A 24,030-nucleotide genomic window follows, 5' to 3' on the forward strand; every position below is an offset into this window, starting at 1 on the left:
GTCTCCTGTAATGATTGTGTTCCAGGGACTTTCAGTTTTGTTGGATTAAACTGCAGGCTCCCAGTGGAGAAGAGGAGAATGACTAGAATTTGCTCTGGGCTGTGCAAATTGCAGACTGTTGTTGCAAAGACTCAAGGGAAGTTTTGTAGGAGGCTGTGGCACTATCATTTGTTTACCAACTTTGACGAGTTAGAATGCCCTGACGTGGACTTGGACACCATTCCACAGAAAATGAGAAGGGTAAACCCTCCCAGAGAAGAGCGCTAGGAGAGCTGTATGTATGTGTGCACCCATAATTATGCTTTTGCATTTGAACTTGTGATAATAACAAGTACTAAAACTTGGAAGAACATCCTCAACCCCAAAAGTGTTGTCTGTAAACAAGTTATTGACAATATTCACAATTGTTTCAAGGGTTATAAATAAATTGTTATGTATGCAAATTATTTAGTAAATATTTTCCTGTAGAGATTTTTGTGTTGCTCTGCTTCTATCGGAGGTTTAACTCTGTATTGTAGATATAGATATATAACAGAGTCCTGAAAAGACTAAATTTCTGGACTGTGCCATAGCAGAGAGATAAGCTGAGGTACAGGAAAGGGTAAAGAAACATACCCAACATTAGCATAGTGCTTTCTCCACATCTGTTACATGTACTCATTTCTAAAGTAAACATAGATAATTTCAGATGTGCAGGCCAACGCCACAAAGATTAATACACTGCTCAAATTATCTAAGATGTTACCATGCTTTTTGGTTCATGAGGATCTTACATTGAATGAAGACTCTCTGAAGTGAAGAAATAAGAATCCCAGAGTGCATCTCCATTCACTTCAGGCTCTCCATGATTTGTATTCTGTAAGTTTTAGTAGGGCAGGTCATATAAATTATGTCCTTTTGGCTTCTTGTTCCCCAAACGTGTTGCTAGTAGTAAACCAAGACAATTTCAGGTCTATCAGCCATGCAGAGAAACCCTGATTTCTATGTTAAATTAGAATTTTAAAGCTTCACATGCTAATGATATACAGTGAAAATTGAATAATATTACAAAATATATTAATGCCTCTTGCTCAAATTCTGCTCACCATATAATTTTCCTTCATCCTCTTGGTTGATTATATATCATCGAATTTTCAACTGGATTAATGTCTCAAAAACTCTTTTCTCATTAGTGAACTGTATTGCTCTTGGGAGGAAAAAACAGCCTTTCTGTTGCTTTTAGGAAGAAGAAAGGTAGCCCTTCTAAATTATCAATAAATGACTGACAAACCATAAATAATGCCACACAACAAAACTCTTGCACTAGTTTCACACTGGTGTAATAACTCTGGTGTAATAATTTCTGGTGTACATCATGTGAGATCAGAATAAAACTTAGAAGTCAGTTATAGGACTCTCAGGGCTTAACATTTCTGAAGAATCCTGGATACCATAAAAATTATTCTCATTAAGGTATCTTATAGTGCTAAACTTGGGGACAGTTCAGATTTGTTACATAGCTTACCTTTTCCACAGCTGTGTGTTTAATGTCTGAGGCTGGAAAAAATTGGATGAAATTACCTGCAATATAAATCCTCCCAAATACCTCACTAGCAGGTAGCCCATTGTGGATGGGAATGGATTTCTGTCAGCCTGCACCTCCACCATCATGGAGCAGCACCAGAGTTGCTCTATAACCACTACTACAGCTTCTAGTCTACAGTCCAGTACATAGCTCAGGTACTGCCTTTGTGCAGAGGGGAATGGCCAATGAATTTGCCAGCCCTCGTTTCAGGTGAGTGCTTACTGTGTATTGTTATATTGTGTAGATATTTAATGTGTAATATTTAAATGTTTTTATTCTGGTTTTCTCTTTGACTCTCTTGGCCACAGATCTTTCCTGACAGAGCAAAATGTAAAACACGCTTCAGTTAGCTTTTCCACAACAAGGGAAAGATAGAGGGGATAAATAAAGAAGTGGCTCACTACGTCATCTTACTAAGGAAACTTCACACTTGATAATCTTGGCGCTGAGATATGGGGATAGATGTGGTATGAATACTTAGATCATTTACTTAGGTTTGTTTGAAAGTTAATAAGGGGGGGGCTGGTGGGGTTTTTTTTGTTTTTGTTTTTTTGCAACAATGTTGTATTTCGTTTTTATTTCATTATATAGAAACCAGAGCCCTGCAGGGGCATAGTGTTAACATTCTATATAAATACAACGATTACAGGAAAACTCCAAAGATAAATGAGAACAGTGAGGAAAATGACCAAACTGACCACTTTAATAATGAAAAACTTGGAAACAAAAGTGTGTGTGCACGCGCACTCAAGTCTGTTAAGTTGTCATAATTGTAAAGAGGAAAGGTAATATAGACTGTCATCTGCATCTATGATTCCTGTGATGTTGTGGGGTGGTTGTTGTCTTCTATTGCCCCAAGATGGATGGCTGATGTTTGGGGCTAGTAAGCTTTGCATAAGGGAGAGAAAAGTGCTATATAAACTGTTAGTTACAAAGCAGCCTGGGGATACATCAAATGCATCTAATATTTCACTTAGATCTTACCTCCAAAATTTACTTTGTGATCAATTCAGATATTTGCTTTTGGGCTAAATTTTGTTTGTATGAAATTAATCTCGCAAACGAATAAACATCTGCTCCTTCCTTTGTATTTTGTTCAGTAGAGCAAAACTGACATTTTAATGGAAGTTTCATCAGACAGGCGAATTGATTATTCAAAATGTTTCAGAACACAATCCACTTTTTCCTCATCTGTACAAAACAATCATAATTTAATGGATCTGTTAAAGCAGACACTTGGTGTCAGTTTACAAATGAAATGTACTAAATTGTTTTGGTTTTGTGTATTTTAGTGACTACAAATCCTGACATTCACTGAAGTCAACAGGAAAGCTCCTGGCCACAATTTTTTCTGGACTCAAAGTTCTACACCAGCAGCTAAGATCGAGAATGTTCAGGCAGATGCTCTCTAGGTTTGTTAGACTGGTGAAAAGGGTGTTCTGAAGAGACTTTGCTCCCTTCTTCCCTCCTGATTAGTGCAACAGAGTTAAAAAACGATTATCTTCATTGCATGTTGCAAGGCCTATCTATTTTCTGAAGCCATGGTTTGAATAGATGACTTTTTTTTTTTCTCCTATGGAAGACAGAGGTGGAGGAGAGATTCCTTATTGTTAATTGATGTTAGTTCAGTGTACAGTATGTGATTTTATAGTTCTTGTACCTAGGCCTAGAAACCAATATACTCAAATAATAATTAAAAATAATTAATAAAAATTTATCAAGAGCCTATCCAGCCAAAAATGACCTTTTCTACTCAAAGCAGAATGTGAATTGTAAACAATTTCAAAGTCAAAGATTGTAACTGTTACCCTGACTTGATTCTTTAATAGAGTGTTAAAACTCCAACTGTTCACTGATTTGCTTGTCACCTTTTATGTTTGGGTAACCATATTGGGTGACCTTGATGTAGAGTCAACAGTAAACTGAAAATGGTGCCAGGAGATAGTATGACTAGTGAAAGATTTAACAGGATACAGGAGTATTGTTCTGGCCTGGGATAATAGCTACTATCTGCTACCTTCTATTTATCAAATAGTTACTGATGCCTCCTCAGAAACTCTTGAACTTGCTTTTCATAGTCCATCCTACTTGTGACTTTCTGTATTTCTCTTTACTGTTTCTCTTGTAAGTTGTGCCTGGATTTGCTCAACGTGAAAGTGTATTGGTGAGAATGAGACATTAAAGATGAATTTAATGTCTACTAATTTGAGGTAGATATTAAAAAAACCTCTGTGGTGATACATTTGATACTATGCTACAGCTGTTTTTGTTTGGGTTTCTTTGCTATTACTAAAGCAGGTGCATAAAACAATATTGTTTAGAAAGTGATTTGTTTGTTCCTCTACACCGACATCACAACCAGTAGCTACAGCAATTATGCCAACCAGCACTGGATTGGAGAGCAAATAGCAGAAACAGATGATCAGCACCAGTGCACAACAGTGACTTCAACAGCAGCAGTTGCCAAAAAACACTTTTGCACATTTCAGTGTTAGGCGGTAACAACGCTGTTTCCGTGGCTGGTTTACAAAGGAGAGGCTCTCTAGGAGCGTTGAGGGGACGGAGAAGGAACAAGAATGCAACTATAAGGGGGGGAAAAAACAGCCCTTGAGCTATTTAAGGGAAAAGCATCATCATGTTTATCCTAAGGACAGCACGAGGAGAACTGAGTGAGCCACAGGCTTTTAACCAGCACACCATGCTAACCCAGCTGGAGAAGCTACAGGCCGAGCGCGCCCATAGGTGTTGTACACAGAGGAGAAGCCGCAGGAGCTGATGGCCTGGCACGAGGGTGGATACCGCCGGCTGTGGCCGCCCGGCAGGTACCTTCTCTGAGGGCCGCGCCGCTACCCGGCCGGGACCCCCTGTGGCGGAGCGGAGAGTTTCGGACAGGGAACGAGCACGCCGAGGGGCCAATCGCAGCGCGCCGGCTGCCGCGGCCACGGGCTGGGTGAGCCCAGGGGCCGGCTCCAGCCCCAGCTCCCTGGCTGGGCAGCTCGCGAGCTGCACTGGGCTGCCTGGCTCGCGCGCCCGAGGCCCCGCGCCGCCTCGGTCCCAGGCCGGCTGCTGCGCTGGGGGCCTTGCCCGCCCCCCGCCGCGTACTGGCGTCATGTGGGCTCCCCGCGCGTCACGTGACGCGCTCGCAGCTGGCTCGGTCCCGGGGAGCTGCTGCTGCCCTGGAGCGCTGCGGTGCCCGGCCCGGCCCGCGCGCGCCATGGAGCTGTACATCCCGTCCTTCCGCTACGAGGAGAGCGAGCTGGAGCGAGGGTACACGGTGAGGGGGCTGGCGCGGGGCCGAGCGGAGGCCCGGGGCCGCGGGCTCTGCAGCTTGGTGGGGCGGGCTGCGTGCGGCTGGTGCCCTGCACCGTCACCCCGAGGCGGTCCCGAAGGGGCCGGGGGCCCCATCCCCACTGGTGGCGGGTCTCTGCCTCCCTGGGCTGCTGGAGGACGTGCAGCCAGGGAACTGGCTGGCATCGCCGTTGGGGGCGTAGACAGCCAGTGCATGGCTGGCACCCACTCATCAGGAGGCCCGTGGCCAGGCAGCTCGCAGCTGTCCTTTCCATATGCTGGCTCTCTTCATAGACGCGTAGGGCCGGCCCCTTGGAGTGAGGCAGGGCACTGCACCCTGGTGCCATTTGACATCCACGTGCGGTGTGGCTGCTCAGGTCAGTGGATTGCTGAGACCTGTTGGATAAGAGATGGAGCATGGTAGGTTGGAGCCTGTCTTCATGCCCCACCCTACCAACAGTGCAGACAACTGCAGTCTGCTCCGTTTTATTGTGACTGTTATTTATTCATTAATTGTAATACAGTAGCACCTATGAACACTAAGTGGGGACCAGGACCCCGATGCAGTAGGTATTGTACAAACACAGAACAAAAAGATGGTCCCTGCCCTAAATAGCTTACAATCTAAGTATAAGACAAGTGACAACAGATGGATCCGGACAGATGGGGGAATACAAAGAAACAGTGCGGCAGTATTGGACAACACGCCAGGCTATGGTCCATCAATGGCTGTTAGCCAGGATGGGCAGGGATGGTGTCCCTAGCCTCTCTTTGTCAGAAGCTGGGAATGAGCGACAGGGGATGGATCACTTGATGATTACCTGTTCTGTTCATTTTCTCTGGGGCACCTGGCATTGGCCACTGTCAGAAGACAGGATACTGGACTAGATGAACCTTTGGTCTGACCTGGTATGGCCATTCTTATGTTCTTATGTATGATCTCAGGTTTCAGAGTAACAGCCGTGTTACTCTGTATTCACAAAAAGAAAAGGAGTACTTGTGGCACCTTAGAGACTAACCAGTTTATTTGAGCATAAGCTTTCGTGAGCTACAGCTCACTTCATCGGATGCATGCTGTGGAAACTGCTGAAGACATTATATACACAGAGACCATGAAACAATACCTCCTCCCACTCCACTCTCCTGCTGGTAATCGCTTATCTAAAGTGATCACTCTCCTTACAATGTGTATGATAATCAAGTTGGGCCATTTCCAGCACAAATCCAGGTTTTCTCACCCTTCGCCCCCCCCCCCCCCAACAAACTTACTCTCCTGCTGGTAATAGCCCATCCAAAGTGACCACTCTCTTTACAATGTGCATGATAAATAAGGTGGGCCATTTCCAGCACAAATCCAGGTTTTCTCACCCCCCCACGCCCCCTCCCCCCACAAACTCACTCTCCTGCTGGTAATAGCTCATCCAAACTGACCACTCTTCTTACAATGTGCATGATAATCAAGGTGGGCCATTTCCAGCATAAATCCAAGTTTAACTAGAACGTCTGAGGGGGGAGGGGGGGTTAGGAAAAAACAAGGGGAAATAGGCTACCTTGCATAATGACTTAGCCACTCCCAGTCTCTATTTAAGCCTAAATTAATAGTATCCAATTTTCAAATGAATTCCAATTCAGCAGTTTTTCGCTGGAGTCTGGATTTGAAGTTTTTTTGTTGTAAGATAGCGACCTTCATGTCTGTAATTGCGTGACCAGAGGGATTGAAGTGTTCTCCGACTGGTTTATGAATGTTATAATTCTTGACATCTGATTTGTGTCCATTTATTCTTTTACGTAGAGACTGTCCAGTTTGACCAATGTACATGGCAGAGGGGCATTGCTGGCACATGATGGCATATATCACATTGGTGGATATGCAGGTGAACGAGCCTCTGATAGTGTGGCTGATGTTATTAGGCCCTGTAATGGTGTCCCCTGAATAGATATGTGGGCACAGTTAGCAACGGGCTTTGTTGCAAGGATAGGTTCCTGGGTTAGTGGTTCCGTTGTGTGGTATGTGGTTGTTGGTGAGTATTTGCTTCAGGTTGGGGGGCTGTCTGTAGGCAAGGAGAGTGGTCACTTTGGATGAGCTATTACCAGCAGGAGAGTGAGTTTGTGTGTGTATGGGGGTGGGGGGGGGGTGAGAAAACCTAGATTTATGCTGGAAATGGCCCACCTTGATTATCATGCATATTGTAGGGAGAGTGGTCACTTTGGATAAGCTATTACCAGCAGGAGAGTGAGTTTGTGTGTGTGGTTTTTGGGGCGGTGGGTGTGTGTGAGAAAACCTGGATTTGTGCTGGAAATGGCCCACCTTGATTATCATACACATTGTAAAGAGAGTGGTCACTTTGGATGGGCTATTACCAGCAGGAGAGTGAGTTTGTGTGTGGGGGGGCGGAGGGTGAGAAAACCTGGATTTGTGCTGGAAATGGCCCAACTTGATTATCATACACATTGTAAGGAGAGTGATCACTTCAGATAAGCTATTACCAGCAGGAGAGTGGGGTGGGAGGAGGTATTGTTTCATGGTCTCTGTGTATATAATGTCTTCTGCAGTTTCCACAGTATGCATCCGATGAAGTGAGCTGTAACTCACAAAAGCTTATGCTCAAATAAATTAGTTAGTCTCTAAGGTGCCACAAGTACTCCTTTTCTTTTTGTATGATCTCAGTACACCAGAGGCCCATTCACTGTCAAATTTCTTGTAGGCATTGTGGGAAAAAAAAATTTAATAGGGGATTTGAAAGAGGATAATGAGGTTGCTTTGTGGATGTTTATGGAGAGCTCCTACCAAGCATAAGGGGCAAGAAGGAATAGCACAAAAGTGCTTGTTTGAAAATTTAACAAGTGGCTGATGGAGGCTGGCAGCAGCATCATCATCATCATGATTATTATGCCAATTAGTTTCAGCTCTTGGACTCCTAATGATTTATTTCCCAATAATGCCACCTCATTTTGCAACGTTTAGACTTCCATTGTCTGTTACAAGATTACCGTTGATTTTCTCACTTTTGTCAGAGAATCTATATTCTCATCTTCCTTGGGCCTGCTAAATGTCATGTATTTTGTGTGTTGGTGGCACATGCTGTAGGCTTGTCTCTCATTCCTACACAACTGGTAAAATAGAGAGAGATTCCTCCAAGTAGTACTCTGTAGCTTAGGGGTAAGTACCCTGAGCTACAAACCAAGCCATCTTGGGTTCAAATCTCAGCTGTTTTGCTCACTGTTCTTAGTATTTCTCACACCGATTATTAATGAAGGTCTCATACACCTACCTTAGGGGTGGCAAGCATCTTTGCTCATTTTACAGCTAAGGTAACTGAAAAATTGCACAAGGTCGCTGGAAGCATAGCTGGGGGGGAATAAGTCTCATCTATTTTCAACACTGGCTTTCAGATGAACTGGGCCAAATTATATGCTTATTTAACCCATATCAACACAGTATGAATTTGTGCCCCTGTGTGGCTAGACCATATACAAAGGTTTGAGTCTACTAATACTTGCATGATAATTGGTATAGTAGCAGATCACATGATAGAAGTCCATGGTTTTTGATCCAGAGATCCCAGGTTCAGTCCCAACAGGTGACCAAGATAGGAGTAGTGTTACACTTTGCCACATTGTCTCTAACCACTAGAACATACTCTGCTCTTAGACCCAGGAATAGAACCAATGAATCCTGACACCCATCATTCTAGTGCTAATTGACAAAAATAGTTGGATAACCAGTGGTGAAATGTGTGTTGTCTCGCACTCTCTGGGCTCTTATTGAGGATAACAACACACTTTCTGTAGATGAAGTGGTAGAGTTCTGTGTTATGAATTCGGCTCTGGCTGATTAGCCTCACAGTAGCTTTATATAATTGTTGAAATGATTTTATGTTGCAAAACATGTAGAGATGAATTTGGACATTATGTTAGTATTTGTTTTATTGTTGTAGCTAGATACCGATCCGGGTGATGCTTGATCTGCAAGGAGGCTGTGTCTTTCCTTTGGGATTTGCCTTGATGATGATGATTATGGCTGCAGGTTTGTCACAGTGGGAAGATGTCACAGCATGATTTTCCTGTTTTGTCTGTGTCTCATCCTGCAGCAGAGGTTCCTGCAGCTCCTGTCCCATAGGTCTGGACGCTGTGCCGCAAGGCAGGCATTGCAACCTGGTGCATGGAGTAGCAGTGCTTGGCTTGGCTCACCTGTCCCTCTGTCATGACAGGAGCATGGGGGGAATCAAACCTGAGTGGTGCTGTGACCCTATGCACTAGGTCACAATGCCCAAAGTGGGACACTGGGCCCGACCCCAGCCTAGCCCCATGGAACAGGTGCTGCAGGAGCCACCGCTACCAGGAGTGAGTGTGGGATGGGCTCTCTCCCCAGGCCCTCCTCACCGGATTGGTCTTCAGGTTGTTGTGCTGGGGCAGAGGTACTGCTGAGGGTGGTCAGTGCCCCCTCAGTCAGGCAACAGGGAAGGCATTTTCGATCAAAAATCGCACAGATGTCATAGTAATTTAGTAAGCTGTGACTGTTCCATGGTTTTTGGTTTAAAAAAAAAAATGTTGTGGCAAATCTGCAACCCTAATGATGATGTATTTTTAGTAACAACATGAGAGAGTCTTCTTCAAACAAATCCTATAATATCTGAGAGCAGTGTGCAGAGATGTTCTTGCATATGCATAGACTGGAAGACCCTATCTTGTGTAAGCTCCAAAAAAGTCAGAACGTATTATAATGACTTATCTTTCTAGAAAACAAACCTCAATCTTAAAAGTATAAAATTAGCACTTACTAAGGCACTGGCTGCCTGAGGACATAGGTAATGAACGTCATTGCATTTTGCCTGTCATTCACCAGTAGGAATCCAGCTCAACGCAATGGGGTTTAAAAGTTTTTCCCATCAAATGGATGTTGGTTGCCCCTTTATTATTTTTGATTCACCTCCAAAAATCACCAGACTTTGCACTAACTGGTAGACTTATTAGAGAGGCCATGAACTTCATAGGCCATGGAGACTAAACTATCCCTGTTACCTGTAGGTGAAGTTCTACTTCCCCTCCCCCAACCCACACAAGATCAGGCATACTGCCAGGGCAGTGTGTTGTGTGGGGAGCTTGCCCTGATGCTGCCTGGAGATAAACAGGAGGCTTCATTTTCCAAGGTTGCATGAGCACTAAAGCCAGAATTTGTTGTTATATACAAATTATTTACATCTTTACAACTATGCAAACTAGCATATTAAATAATTTGTGTAAATGCCACACATGGAGCTGCACAAAACTTAGCAGCTATGCTTCCTGCTTATTCTGTTTCTTCAGTGTTCTTTCATTCACCTGAAAACAGATGGATGTGGGGAGAAATATTAATTATTTTGGCCTTTAAGTTCATGACTTGACTCCTGCAGCCCTACCAGGACTCTTAGATTGAGAGGAAGACTCTCTCCTCTTTGGATTCATTTTAAGACAGTTAATTTTGGACAATGAACATTCTTAAAGAAATTTATACATTAGCAAAAAGTACTAGACTGTTACAGTTACAAAAGAAAACAAAACAGAACTCCACAACAACACGTCTCAAAGCCAGGAAATTATAACTTGGTGTTTTAAGGTCCCAGGTTCAAATTCCTTATGACAACAAAGTTGTTTCTGTATGCACGATTATTGTTTGTTAAACTTTGGGTAGTGGATCCCAGCCCCAGGGAGTAATTTTGAGAGCGAGGGGCGAACTGCCATATTGATCTCAATGCGATGGTAACGTCAGGACCTACTGTTCTGGGGGTGGGAAGGAAAGCCAAAACCATTCCAACAGAGGTCTCTGTGTATGGCAGGAGGAGAAGAGTGCAGCAGGCCTTGCCCACCCACCCAAGCAGATACACTCTGCCTGCTGGGGTAAGTACTGGCCTACCCCACCCCATTCTCCATGGGAAAGAGGGAATCCCAACTGCTATCCCTGTTGCTCCCAAGAGAAGAGAGTCCCTATTGCTACACCTAGGAGGGAGGGGGAGAGTTTAAGCAAAATATAGCGTTGAGATATATAGTGTGCTTAGGGATCCAGGTTACCTTGATTTGGCCCTAGTTTTTGAGCGCTCAGTTGAAAATCAGGATCTGTTTCAGTAGCAGTGGTATAAGAATCCTTAAGAATTTGCATACACTTTTACCAATTTAGAAGCATTTTTAGCAAAGGATAGAATTTATTACTTCTTTGTACAAAGTTCAGTTTCAGAGCATTTGACATATGTGACCTGGCATCTGTCATCTGTGTCTCTTTCCCCATCAGGAATAATAATAGTTCTCTACCCCACTGAGGTGTTCTACGGCTTAATACAGCCTGTAAAACATATTGGAATTCTTGGATGGGAGATGCTGTATAAGAAAGTACAAAGTAGTAGTAATATAATCTACACTTCTGTTTGTAATAAATTGTCGGGTTTCCCTTCACATTTCCTCGCCTCCAGGCTAACTGTTCACAAAGTGTACAACTGGTTCTTGCTCTGTTGTAGTTGGCAACACAGTGCTGTATCCATTTGCACCAATCCATTAGGTTCCTCAGAGATCCAACCAGATGCTTAGACACCAAAATCATTTTGATCGCTGGTTTAAAAAAAAAAACCTGTAAGAGAAAACAAACTTAAATCTAGCCTTATTGGTGGGACATGCGGTAGGTGTCTGTTTGCCTTATGTTTTTGCATGATGGAGCCAATTCTTTATCCATGGTTCATCAAAGAGTGGTCCAGAATGGATGAGTCTCCCTAAAGCTTCACAGTATGAGAGATTTTCCTGCTGATATGACTACATGACCCTGGTATATAGCCATGTATCGCTGGAAGCTTCAGGAATGGGGCCAATGGCTAAGTAATGGTGGGTGTGACAATGGGGAGCGGCAGAATTGTCTGGAAATCTTATAGGTTAGTAGACAGTGATAGATATCATGGCTACAAGGTGCAACAGAAAGCGCTTTTCTTTAATAGACAGAATAATGGATCCTGAAGAAGAGGGATGTCCCATAGGAAACAATTTCACTTTCTGCAATGACAGGTGATAATCAGTTACTACAGAAGTTTATTTAAAAGTCAAGCAACATGAATAGGATCATTGATCCAGGAAGCCACAGTTTGCTGAACTGCTGAATATAAAAGTGTCAGTGTCCAAGGCATGTCTACTTCCATTCTTTTGGATCTTATTGCAAAAAAAAAAACAAACAAACAAGGCAAATGCAATTTTAGGTAGCCTTAACAAAGGCATAGCATGCAAGTCATGGGAAGACTCTACTCAGGGCGGGTTAGGCCTCAGCTGGAGTACTGTGTCTAGTTTTGGCCACCAATGTATAGAAAGGATGTAGAGAGACTGGAAAGGATCCAGAAGTGAATGACAAAGATGATCAGAGGGATGGAATGCAAACCATATGAGCAAAGGCTGAAGGAACTGGTATGTTGAATTTGGAAAAGAGGAGATGCAGGGGGGGGAAGAAGGGAGGACGGGTAGACGTGCCCACGGTCTTCAAATACTTGAAAGATGGAGAAAAGTTGTTCTCTCTCTCCACAAAGGGCAGGACAAGAGGCAGTAGGTTCAAACTACAGCATAATAGATTTAGGTTAAATCTCAGGAGAAATTTCTGAACTTTAAGAACAGTAGGATAATGGAACAGACTGTCTAGGGAGGTTGTGGAAACTCCTTCACTGGAGGTTTTCAAAAGGAGACTGGATAGGCATCTGTGCTGAATGGTTTAGACACATTTCAGAGTAACAGCTGTGTTAGTCTGTCTTTGCAAAAAGAAAAGGAGTACTTGTGGCACCTTAGAGACTAACCAATTTATTTGAGCATGAGCTTTCGTGAGCTACAGCTCACTTCATCGGATGCATCCGATGAAGTGAGCTGTAGCTCACGAAAGCTCATGCTCAAATAAACTGGTTAGTCTCTAAGGTGCCACAAGTACTCCTTTTGGTTTAGACACAACAAATCCTGCATTTTGGCAGGGGGTTAAATCTTGCAGTCCCATCTGACCCTATGGTTTTATGGTTCTATTACATGAGAATCAAGGGTCACATTGAATCTGTAGGTTATAAAAGGGACCAATATGAAATTTGGGATACTGAATGGGATGGAGATGCTGGAATTTGGGGTGAAGTGGCTTTTTACCAATTACAAGATAGCTGAATATGCTGAGTTGGAAAAAGTTATGGCAGAGTCAGGAGTTGATGAGGTTGAAGCAGGTGGAAAATGAGAAATGGGCTAAAACAGTGAAGAGGGATAGAGATTTGGGTGTCACAACCAAGGTTAAGTTTGGAAAGGAGATGTTCAAGGGGACCCATCTGGACAAACAGGAGTGGAACCCAACAATGAACAAAAACCAGTTACGAAATGATCTGGGACAAAGTGTGATTCAGTCAGGGATGCTGGAAGCTGGAGTGGACAGAATTATTTCTCAGGTGGTGGATCCAAAACTAAACCACATCTTCAGGCCGCAAAAGAAAGAGGAAACTGTGCCAGCTCTTCCATCAGAGCCTGAGAATCAGGATCCTCCTGCTCCATCCCAATATGCCTCGTAAGTGTGTTCCTGGTACTAAAAACAGCTGCAGTTGCAAAATACAAGTTTGGTTAGTTTGGGATTGGATAGATATAATAAGGGATAGAAGCCTAGATTATGTCAAAATTAATATCTCCTTTGCTGTGCTATCAGCTGATGCCGCAACTGATCTGGATGTACTGTGTGTATTAGTGTGAAAGTGGACAAGGTGCTGGAATTTTTACTTCTATTTTATTCCTCTTGTGTTGCCAGTCTTAAGTAAATTCCTGTGTTAATTTTTTCATTAAAAATCTAAGATACAAAACATAACGGTGAAATCTCTTGTTTTGGGACTACTCGTTGCCAGACTCTCCCCCTTCCCTGTAAACAATAACTTTTGGATTGGTAGGAGCCCAATCAAAAGAGAAGGATTCTCATAACTCCAGTGAACTGTGTCAGGCAGTTGAGAGAGATGTGACCAATAGTGTCACCTTCAACACCTGGGCGAAGGAGAAGAAGGCTATAATGTGGATCAGAAAAAAGGAAAACCAGTGTGAGAACCATGAGGTTAGTGTGGCATGGAAGGCAGGCCAGACCTTTTTGAGGAGGTTCTGTGGAGAAAGGGCAGATTTCTAGCTGCTGTGAGGAAACTAGATTGAGAAAAAAATTTTTGAGAAGTGCAGTGGTGGTGACAGTCTTGATGGCATCAGAAAAGATGCTAGTGAACAGTGATATTGGTTGATCACTGATGTGAAGTGAGAGGAAGGGAGGAATGTAAGACCCACCCTCCGGCACCTCCATACGGCTCACAATATAGAGCACACAGCAAACTGCACTCTTTCCCCTTCTTCCCAATTCCCCCTCTTTCAGAGGGGAGGTTGTCTTTTGGCATTTGCGGAGAATAACCCCAATCCCTCTTTTCTTAATCCCTCCACAGTTTGTTCTCATTGAAGGAGAGAGGTGGGAAGAGCTCTTGACCTTAGCTGTGTGAGCTCTGTTTTCTGCCTTCAGGGCTGCTTTCTGTCTCCTTTGCCAGCAGCTACTGCTCAGTGTTTCCATCTCCTTCCTTTGCTACTATTCTCTGAATCTGTCAGCAATAGAAGGAAGATGTAGACAATGATCTGTGTGGTGCCAGTTGGCTACGGAGGCATAAAGTAACCTTGGAGGGCAGGGACAGAACTAAATCACCACAGAAGCTAGAAACTTCCTCTCTTTTTCACTCTTTCCCAGTCTGAGAGAGGAAACTGAGAAGGGAGGGATGAAGAAGAACTTGCAGGAATGATGATGAAAAGCTTGATGCAGGGAAAGTAAGGCGATTGGGAAAGGAAAATGAAGGCAGAGGCTATAATACAGCACCTATAATTTTAGAATCCCCTCACATCTGTCAACAAGAATACTGGGAGAATCCACCCCCCTTCCAACTCCACAAACTAAAATTTAGCTCTTGAAACATATGACCTGTTCTCTCTGATGTATCTTTTAAAACAATTCTCAAAAAAATTATAATTAAGCAATGGCTTTGATGTGTCCCAATTTTGTCAGGGGGCCATCTTTCCAAAATACTTCAGTAAATTGAAAATCTACCCCAGATGGTGAAAAAACTTACGGAAAATGTCTGAGTTCCTCATTTAATACTAGAGGACAATTAAACTTCATTGTCAGTTTGAATTGATGACTGTAGCTTCCAAACTATTGAGCCTGTGCTAATAAATGCAACAGTTGTTCATAATTTGGCAGTGAATGACCTTTAAATGTAGATGTTTACTGAGGATATCCTTAGGGAACAATTTAACTTCAAAATGACGCCCATGAGTACTTGTTATCATTTAAATATGCTTCCTTTGTCAATAACAGAATAACAAATACTAGTTAGATTTCTAATGTTGATTCAGATACTGGGAAACCTGCTGAATAAATTAGTGCTCATTTGATTTATATTGACCAAAAAATTTTACATTGGTATGTTGCAGGTCAAGATGACATCCATTTAAACACATTGTAGAGCAGAGAGGTCATGTTTGACTGACATATATGCTTACAGTGTTTTTAATTAACTTTTTTAACACTATTCTCCAAATTCCTTTTAAGTAACAGATTTTCTGGAAACAAGATAGATATGAATATATAATGCCTTCAAATATTGTGATGGTTGAAAAAGAAGTCAGGAGCCTTTATCTTGCCTATAAAATTATTGATGAGTTGGCTGAGCATTACTCTAACATTTTTGAAACTACTACCGTGATAAATATGCTTTAGATTGTGTATTTGTACTCTTACTCCTTCATTTAAAAGACTGAATGAGATTTAAAGAAGCGAAGACCTGAACATTCCTCTGCATTAAGACTGACTATAGAGAAGCCAAGCTAGCAAATACTTGCTTACATGATTGTATCCTCTGTATTTTTTTCAAACATGGAAGGCTCTAGTGGTTTTGTAAGCATAGGTGATTTCTGTGGGAGTGATTATACTAATTAGTTTATGTAAAAGTAGCATTCTAACACTTGTATTAAGCCTCTGAGCTGTGTGAACAAAATATTGCCATAAGCCTGAGCAGGCTGAGTCTGACTTGAGTGTTCATTAAATTAATAAGTGCTGGGACTTCTTCTCCACCAGCCTATCTTCTGAGAGCTCCCTAAATATGACATTGTGTTACAAGTTATAGTGAATCAGCAATGGAGAAGTTACTTGCACAATTCCATTGGATTTTCAAGAAAATGACACAAATATGGAGTCCATCTTAAACAACAGTTGGCATTTTTTCTCATAGGCACAACTGCAAAGAAAGCATCTGAATGTCATAGAGTACAATTTCTCCATCTGGCAGTCTCAACAGCACTGTAGGTACATTATATTTGGGAAGAGGAGGAAGATAAACAGGATTTGGCACATCCATGTCAAAGTAATGTAACGCCAGAAGAATACTATTTACGAAACGCAATTGTTTAATTTCTAATTTCTAAAGACAATATGAATCAGTTGATCTGTATATAACTGACTTAGAGACAGTTTATACCAAAGATGACTGACTGAAAGAGATTTCAGAAAATGTGTGTGTGTGTGGGTATTTATACAAAAATAATATTTTCTCTCTTTCCTCCTCTTTTTTTTTTTTTACTTTGGATACTTGGCAGCAGTTTCAGTATAGCTAGTTAAACTCTTTCTTCTGCTTAGTCAGTTTTCTCTCATGTTTGTTCGTAGATTTTAAGGCCAAAAGGGATCATTATGATCAGCTAGTCTGTTAAAGATAGAATAGATAACATTTTAATTTGGGCAAGGGACCTTAAAGAATGCCATGGAAAATTTGCCGAAGACCCCTATCACTGAACGTGGGGAAATGAAAGCAAAAACAATACAAAATCTGTTTGAAAATATTATCTATGTATACATAGCAATCAGTTAAAGACCAAGAGAGATTTTTTTCTGACCTGGGATGAGTGCTCAAATAATAGACATTAGCTCACTAGGATATCTGTAATCACTTGTGAAAGGCTTACAAACAAAGCTGATGCAATGGCATGAAATTGTAGTGAAAAAGCTAGGAGGGTGTTCTGTTTGAATTTGTTTAGGAAACCACTGTGAATTGATTACTTCTGTGAGTTCTTGGAGATTTCAGAACAGGTATACACAAGCAGCAGACTATGACTAACTGTATCAAGTGCGGTGCTGGAACAATTTTTACAGTGAGGGTGCTGAGAGCCATTGAACCAAACTGTAAACCCTGTATACAATGGAAACCACTTCAAGCCAAGGGGTGCAGCAGCACCCCTAGTTCCAGCATCTCTGCAAAGTCACAGTTTGGAAGGCCCTGAATTCCAGATGTTCTGACAATGGATCACAATTGTTAATTGTAGAACCTGAGGAATATTCTTCAGAAATAGCTGTTGGTATTTTGGAGAAAAAATGATATGCTCAGAGAATTAAACAATAGAGCTATTCAGTGTGCATGACAGCAAAAATACATAAATCCATGTTGTGTTGCAGGCTTTGTCTGTATTTGTAGTATGAACTGGTAAAAGTACTGTTGGCATGGTGCCATCAAAAAACTATTTTGGCAGAATGTGTTCAGACTGAGATACTTGTGTCAGCATGTTTTGTCCACACAACATCAAGTAAAAATACAAGAATAAAATGACTGGCTTCTTCACACAGATGCTAGTAAACAGCCAGTTAAGGACTTTACTTCCCCAAAAGAACTGAGAAAATACCAGTCTTAGGCCTGGTCTACACTAGAAAATTAAGTCTGCTTAACTGCATCATTCAAACGTGTCAAAAATCCATACCCCTGAGCAGCATAGTTAAGCTGACCTAACTCCCAATGTAGACAGTGCTAGGTCAATGGAAGAATTCTACCATTGACCTAGCTACTGCCTCTTGGGGAGGTGGTTTACCTGTGTCAATGGGAGAACCCATCTCATGGGCTTAGGTAGTGTCTACACTGAAGTGCTACAGTGGCACAGCTGTGCTGCTGTAGGGTTTTTTTTAGAGTAGACATACCCTTACAAATACAACCGGAAGAGAAACAAATGATCCATTTTTTTAAAATTATGACTGACATAAAAAACAGAGTCCTGCTTGCCAGCTAAGCTTATGTCAAGGTTCCTCCCCCACTCTGAACTCTAGGGTACAGATGTGGGGACCTGCATGAAAAACCTCCTAAGCTTATCTTTACCAGCTTAGGTCAAAACTTCCCCAAGGTACAAAATATTCCACCCGTCGTCCTTGGATTGGCCGCTACCACCACCAAACTAATACTGGTTACTGGGGAAGAGCTGTTTGGACGCGTCTTTCCCCCCAAAATACTTCCCAAAACCTTGCACCCCACTTCCTGGACAAGGTTTGGTAAAAAGCCTCACCAATTTGCCTAGGTGACTACGGACCCAAACCCTTGGATCTGAGAACAATGAAAAAAGCATTCAGTTTTCTTACAAGAAGACTTTTAATAAAAATAGAAGTAAATAGAAATAAAGAAATCCCCCCTGTAAAATCAGGATGGTAGATAGCTTACAGGGTAATTAGATTCAAAAACACAGAGAACCCCTCTAAGCAAAACCTTAAGTTACAAAAAAGATACACAGACAGAAATAGTTATTCTATTCAGCACAATTCTTTTCTCAGCCATTTAAAGAAATCATAATCTAACGCATACCTAGCTAGATTACTTACTAAAAGTTCTAAGACTCCATTCCTGGTCTATCCCCAGCAGAAACCAGCATATAGACAGACCCAGAGACCCTTTGTTTCTCTCCCTCCTCCCAGCTTTTGAAAATATCTTGTCTCCTCATTGGTCATTTTGGTCAGGTGCCAGCGAGGTTACCTTTAGCTTTTTAACCCTTTACAGGTGAGAGGAGCTTTCCCCTGGCTAGGAGGGATTTTTCAAAGGGGTTTACCCTTCCCTTTATATTTATGACAGCTTATTAGTCCTAAGAACAGATGATGATAATTGAGCTTTGAACTTTTTGTAGTAGTCTGCACTGAACCCGATTTGCTGGTGGAATGAGCACTCCCCCTCCTATTTCAATCAACTTTAACCACTCGAGACTTGTAAATGGAAAAGACTTTCAATGCGATAGTCATCTCTAGTCTACTTTGGAATAGGTACTGAATGAGAAGTGACACCAGAACTCTGTCATAGACACACTGTATGTTTTCAAATATTATTTATTTGTATGACAGTACTACCGACAAGTCCCACTTAAGACAGAGGCCTCTAGATGAGAATCACATAAGTCTCCTTTTACTTGGCATAGGAGTTCTAAAGATCGCTTTTAAAATATGATCATCTGTTGCTGGGGTTGATACTTGTCTTCCTCACCATGGAAGTTGTGAAGATTAGTTAATGTTCGTAAATATCACTTCCCATGTGGTAGCTCCTGCTATATCAGGAGACTGACCTAACATACTTCGCTTTGACTTATTGTAGAGGTGAAGATGGTATGGAACTTGACTGTAGATGATTTTTTTTCTCCCATCAAAGTAGCATGAAAATTGTGTAAAAATTAATGAAATTAATTATTCTATTTTTTCTGTTTTTGTCTCAGTCTAATTGATTCGCTCTTTAAAGGGATTCAGTTTTTAAACCTGTGCAGAAAATATTCATACACTGCAGTATATTCAGTTTGGAGAATAATGAAATTTAAAGCTTTCCCCATCATCTTGTATATAAGCACAAATTAAGAATCTTGATTATGTGGTAAAACAATCAATTGGGTGGCAGTGAGTATTTATTGATTACAGAGAAGCTGCTTTTATGAAATGTGATCAGATGCATTTCAGCTGACTGGCTTTACTCCTGGTCTTCCACAGATCTCTGTTGTTTTTTTTTTGTTTGTTTGTTTGTTTTCCTCCCTCCCCCACACCCCCCTTTTCTGACATCAGAATCTCTCCAGGAGCTGGAAGAAGCATGCCTGGCCACTCCTGAAGCCAAGCTATGGTGATTGCTGCAATCTGACTTGACTGTCTTGATGCTTTGAGGTGGGAAGAAGAATGGACATGCTAATTTTATTTAGATTTTAGGTTAATGGATTAATAGCTGTATTGTAATGTCATTCAGTTTTCCAAAAATATTGCAGTTGCTTACAAGTTGTAAACAAACTCATCTCATAAAGACCAAAGTAAAGTAAATTTGGATGTCGTAGGCCAAGTTATTGTGGAATTAAACAGAAAAGAGGAATGAGATGTTTCCCTAACCCCCATAATATTTTTCCTCTCAATTTATCTTCTTGCTTGAGTGTCAAAGCATCCAGACAAAATATTTTCATGTTTACTTCTTCTCCCAAGTCTCTCATGGCTCAGCAGTATTCCTGTGGATTCGAATATCCCCATCTTCTTTCTTGATCTATTCTTCAGTAGTTCTAGAGGTCTCAAATCTTTGTCTATGTCAGATCTTCCATGCAGGTTTTCAGTATTTTTGTTTAAACATCACTGATGTCTATGGCCCAGACTTTCAATAATCTTCCTGCAAAGCCAGGTTTTCCAGCAAAATGAATTAATTGCCTCTCATTCCAAACATCATACATCGCAAAACTAAAATGACTTCTTAGTTTTTCTACTGCTTTGCATTTGCCACCGGTGCCCAGTCTAAAGAACTAAACAAAAGTGGCACAGATAGGAAGTTCTAGGCAGTTTTTCTTCTTTGGAATATATATTTTTAAATTTGCTGATGTCATATCACTCAGTTTTGACAAATTACCTGTGGGTAAGCAGGAAGGAAAACTTTAAAAGAGTTTCAGTGTGCATTTCAATGATACAGCAGTGGTTGAAGAAATTAGGTATAGCTGCAGAATTTTCAAAAGAGTGAGGAAAAAGCCCTAATATGCTATGATTAAATAACAAGAGCCAAAAATGGTCAGGTCAAAAATATCCTTTTAACAAAAAGAATTCCAAACCAAGTGATGCTAAAAATAGAATTTTAAAAATATAAAAAGATCTGACACTTCAATAATCTTTGCTGGTTTATATGCACATTTCTGGTTTATTTTAAATTCAGCCGCCTTGTTCTCTTCATTGATCATCGATGCATCTTAAAAACATTTTATCATTCCTATGTAAACTCTGGACTGTGAACTTAGATTTCTGGAGGAACACGTATTTTTATGGTAACATTAAATTGACTTTATTATTGAAGTGTCAGACAGAAGATTTCTTGAAGCAGTTTTGTGTTCACATGACAGCCTCCAGTACGTAAAGAAGCTTTCATGTGTTGCTACCTATTTTGATCACATAGTTCTTCTGTGGCTTTTAAATATACATGAAATGGATGATTCCTAATAGTGCATTTTTACATTTATCTGTTGCATAAACACCTGTGACTTAACAAGGCAGTCGTTTCATGGTGGAAGTTGTTTCAAATTTCTTATTTCAGAACACTGAATTACAATATTATTTCAGAATGCTTTCATGACGACAATTAGATCATTTTCTTACGTTATGTATTTACAAAGTCCACATAATTCTATGTAGGTCACCATACAAAGTGTGCTGGGAGAGTTTATTATGGAAATATTATATTTCAAGCTTCAAAGGGGCTGGAGTGAAGTGTGTGGGTCCATGTAGGTGTGTAAAACAAGGCTGGCCATTTCCAGAGTAATAGTTGTTTGTTTATTTTAGAAGATAAAACAGTCTTCATGCTGGGATTACTCGGACATGTGAGGAATATATTGTATAGTAGTAAGACAACTATTTTTTTCTTTCCTCTTGGTACCAGCTTGCTATAATATGTATTTATGGAAGATAAATATGGAGGATACTTCTGATCATTGTTAATCTGTGTTTTAAAAGAGATTGTTTTCCCTTACCATTTCTGTTATCCCTTTATTTTGGGATAATATGATTTAATGGTAAAGTTAAGTTCTTAATTTCAACATTAATAACATTCTAAATATAGTTTTAACTGCTAGAAAGGAATGGCCATGTGAGGTCTCTTTATTAATTGGTAAAAATTTACTTCCTTGAGTTTCCTTGGTTTTTATTAGGTGTTATTAAAGGAATTGTGTCTCCCTCTTCCGATGGGCTGGAGCTAAATATGTGTAGAACTAAATAAAGGCAGCTTGCTGTTTTCTTGATCGAGGGTAAGGAATTTTGACAGGACCTTTGAGTTTGATGTCAGTTAATACAGTGTAGCTCAAAACCAAACGTTCATCTTCTGTAAGTTAGTCACATGGGTAAACCTGCAAGCGCTACCCTTATTCTTATGCTCTTTCTTTTTCCATTCAAATAAATGACATTTTTAATTTAATTGGTTTCCAGTTTTTTAAATACTTGGTAATGATCAACATAACATGTACCAGAGCAAAACACTCTCCTGAGCTGCTTCAAGGTTGGAGTAGTAGATTTTATAATGCTTCATAAAATATACAGTGACTTTGATTGTGAAGAATACCTTGAGCCTAAGAAGGCTACCAACAACATGCAGCGGATTCAAAACTATTTTCTGATAGTTGCACACTGAATTGCCAAAACTTGTTCATTTGAAGGGGGGTGGGGGGAAGTAATGACAGATGTAACCATTATCTTTTAGGGGCTAAGAACTTAATGGCCCATTTCTCAAATGAGTTTTTACAATAACTAGATAGCTGTATCACACCCTTAAGTGAAGAGCTCATGGACTTTCCTGCATGGTTATTTCCAACCGCAACTCTTCTAACAAGCTCCCAGCGTTGTTTTTGCTTATAAAAGTGGAAATGGACCTGATAAAAATGTTTAGTCTGCAGGACAGTGTTTTATTTATCATATCACAAAAGAACAATGTTTTGTTGCATTGTGGTCAAAATAGAAGTGACCTTGCTTGTTCACGAGTGTTTGAAGCCTAGAGATAAGAGGCGCAGAATAATAGAGTACAATGGAAAGAGTGTAGTGTAATTATTTGTGGCTTGTCAAGTGAAGCCCTTTCGGGCCCCAAGTGATTCAAATCTGGGAACTCTGCACAATTCTGTAAACTAACCATAGCCAGCATCAGAGAAATCTCGCCCAGCTTCTCCGACAGTACTGAAATTGCATCAGTTTGTCATGCACTGAGCATGCCAGCTCCACACAATATCATTTGCTTGCAAATGGGCCTAGCCCTAAAGCCCTGAGACACATTCTTTGGTATCTGACTCTTGGCCTGTGATTTGTCATGTCTCTGGTGCTATCAGCATGAAGTAATTTTAATAGATTCTGATGGTTTGCTTTTGGAAGGCAAAGAATGCACTGTAGATTGTGTCAGGTAACTTTCTGTGGCATGTAACATGGTAGAGGCTCTCATGCTGGTGATAGCCAAACAAAAAGAGTATGGAGAAAAAAGGAAGCTATTTTGTGTGGTATTAAAAACTGGTATGGACAGCTTTGGTAACTCTTCTCAGCATTTTCAATTACTTTGTTGCTTAAGTCTTGCTCATGTGTAAATAAGAACCCTTTTTCTGTTAATGGTTTGTCATCTTCAGTTGCAAACTGTAAAAATGAATCAGTGATATTGTCTCTTGCCACACAAGCAGAACAACTGCTGAAGTCTGAGATGTAGAAAATAAAAATTTCCAAAGACTGAAACTGTATATGTTGGTACATAATGTAAGGCAAAAATCTTTGTTAAAGTCAATATTAACAATGTAAAGGTTTGGGATTTTTTGAGTGAACCATATATTCACTAGCATATTAGTACCAGGCTTCCCCTTGCAGTAACTTTTTATGCTGCAATACCCCCTATTTGCATCGCATAAAACTGAGATTTTATTAACCCACTGTAGTGCAGAGATTATATGGAATTAATCACTTAATAGATTCTGGATATAGTAATTATGGAAATTGTTCAGAAATTGGATCTTTTAACTTATTTAGAACAATTCAGCCACTTAATGAAATAAGTAAATGGCATATTTTGTGCTTATCTTTGAAACCACTAAAATGAAATTATTTTGCCATTGACAACTCTGCTCTTTGCATCATTTTTTTTTCAACTGACTGCCTTAATTGATTACTTCTATGATGTTAGAGTCTGCAGCATAGATCTCCAGAATTCTGCTGACACCAATTTATTACCGTAAAAGTGCTAATGTTAGTGATTTCATCCAAGAAACATTCAAAACTGTGTCAGTAATCTGTTGCTAAAAACTGTCAGATCATTGACTCCTGTTGTTTTGGACATGCAAGTATTGATTAACAGGGACTTCTCTGGAGAGCAAAACACATTTCTTTGAGTCCTGTGGAAAGAACA

The 24,030-nt window shown here is 40.8% G+C and overlaps 1 protein-coding gene and 1 long non-coding RNA gene across 4 annotated transcripts in view; both read left to right on the forward strand.

Moving 5' to 3' along the window:
- The first annotated feature begins 519 nt into the window (after positions 1-519).
- On the forward strand, positions 520-3,811 carry LOC144264598 (uncharacterized). Its single transcript, XR_013346078.1, has 2 exons — positions 520-2,031; positions 2,857-3,811. It is a non-coding gene; the product is annotated as an uncharacterized LOC144264598 (long non-coding RNA).
- Positions 3,812-4,715: 904 nt separating this feature from the next.
- The window catches only part of SNX24 (sorting nexin 24), a 150,017-nt gene continuing 130,702 nt past the window's right edge, over positions 4,716-24,030 (forward strand). For all 3 annotated transcript variants that reach the window (XR_013346183.1, XM_077817374.1, XM_077817375.1), the window contains exon 1: positions 4,716-4,838. Coding sequence is in view for 2 of the 3 variants with exons in the window: in XM_077817374.1 (XP_077673500.1) it covers positions 4,779-4,838 (60 nt within the window). In the remaining variant the exon portion in view is untranslated. The remainder of the gene's footprint in view (positions 4,839-24,030) is intronic.

This window comes from Eretmochelys imbricata, chromosome 5 (genome assembly GCF_965152235.1).
Source record: "Eretmochelys imbricata isolate rEreImb1 chromosome 5, rEreImb1.hap1, whole genome shotgun sequence".
Taxonomy (NCBI): Eukaryota; Metazoa; Chordata; order Testudines; family Cheloniidae; genus Eretmochelys; species Eretmochelys imbricata.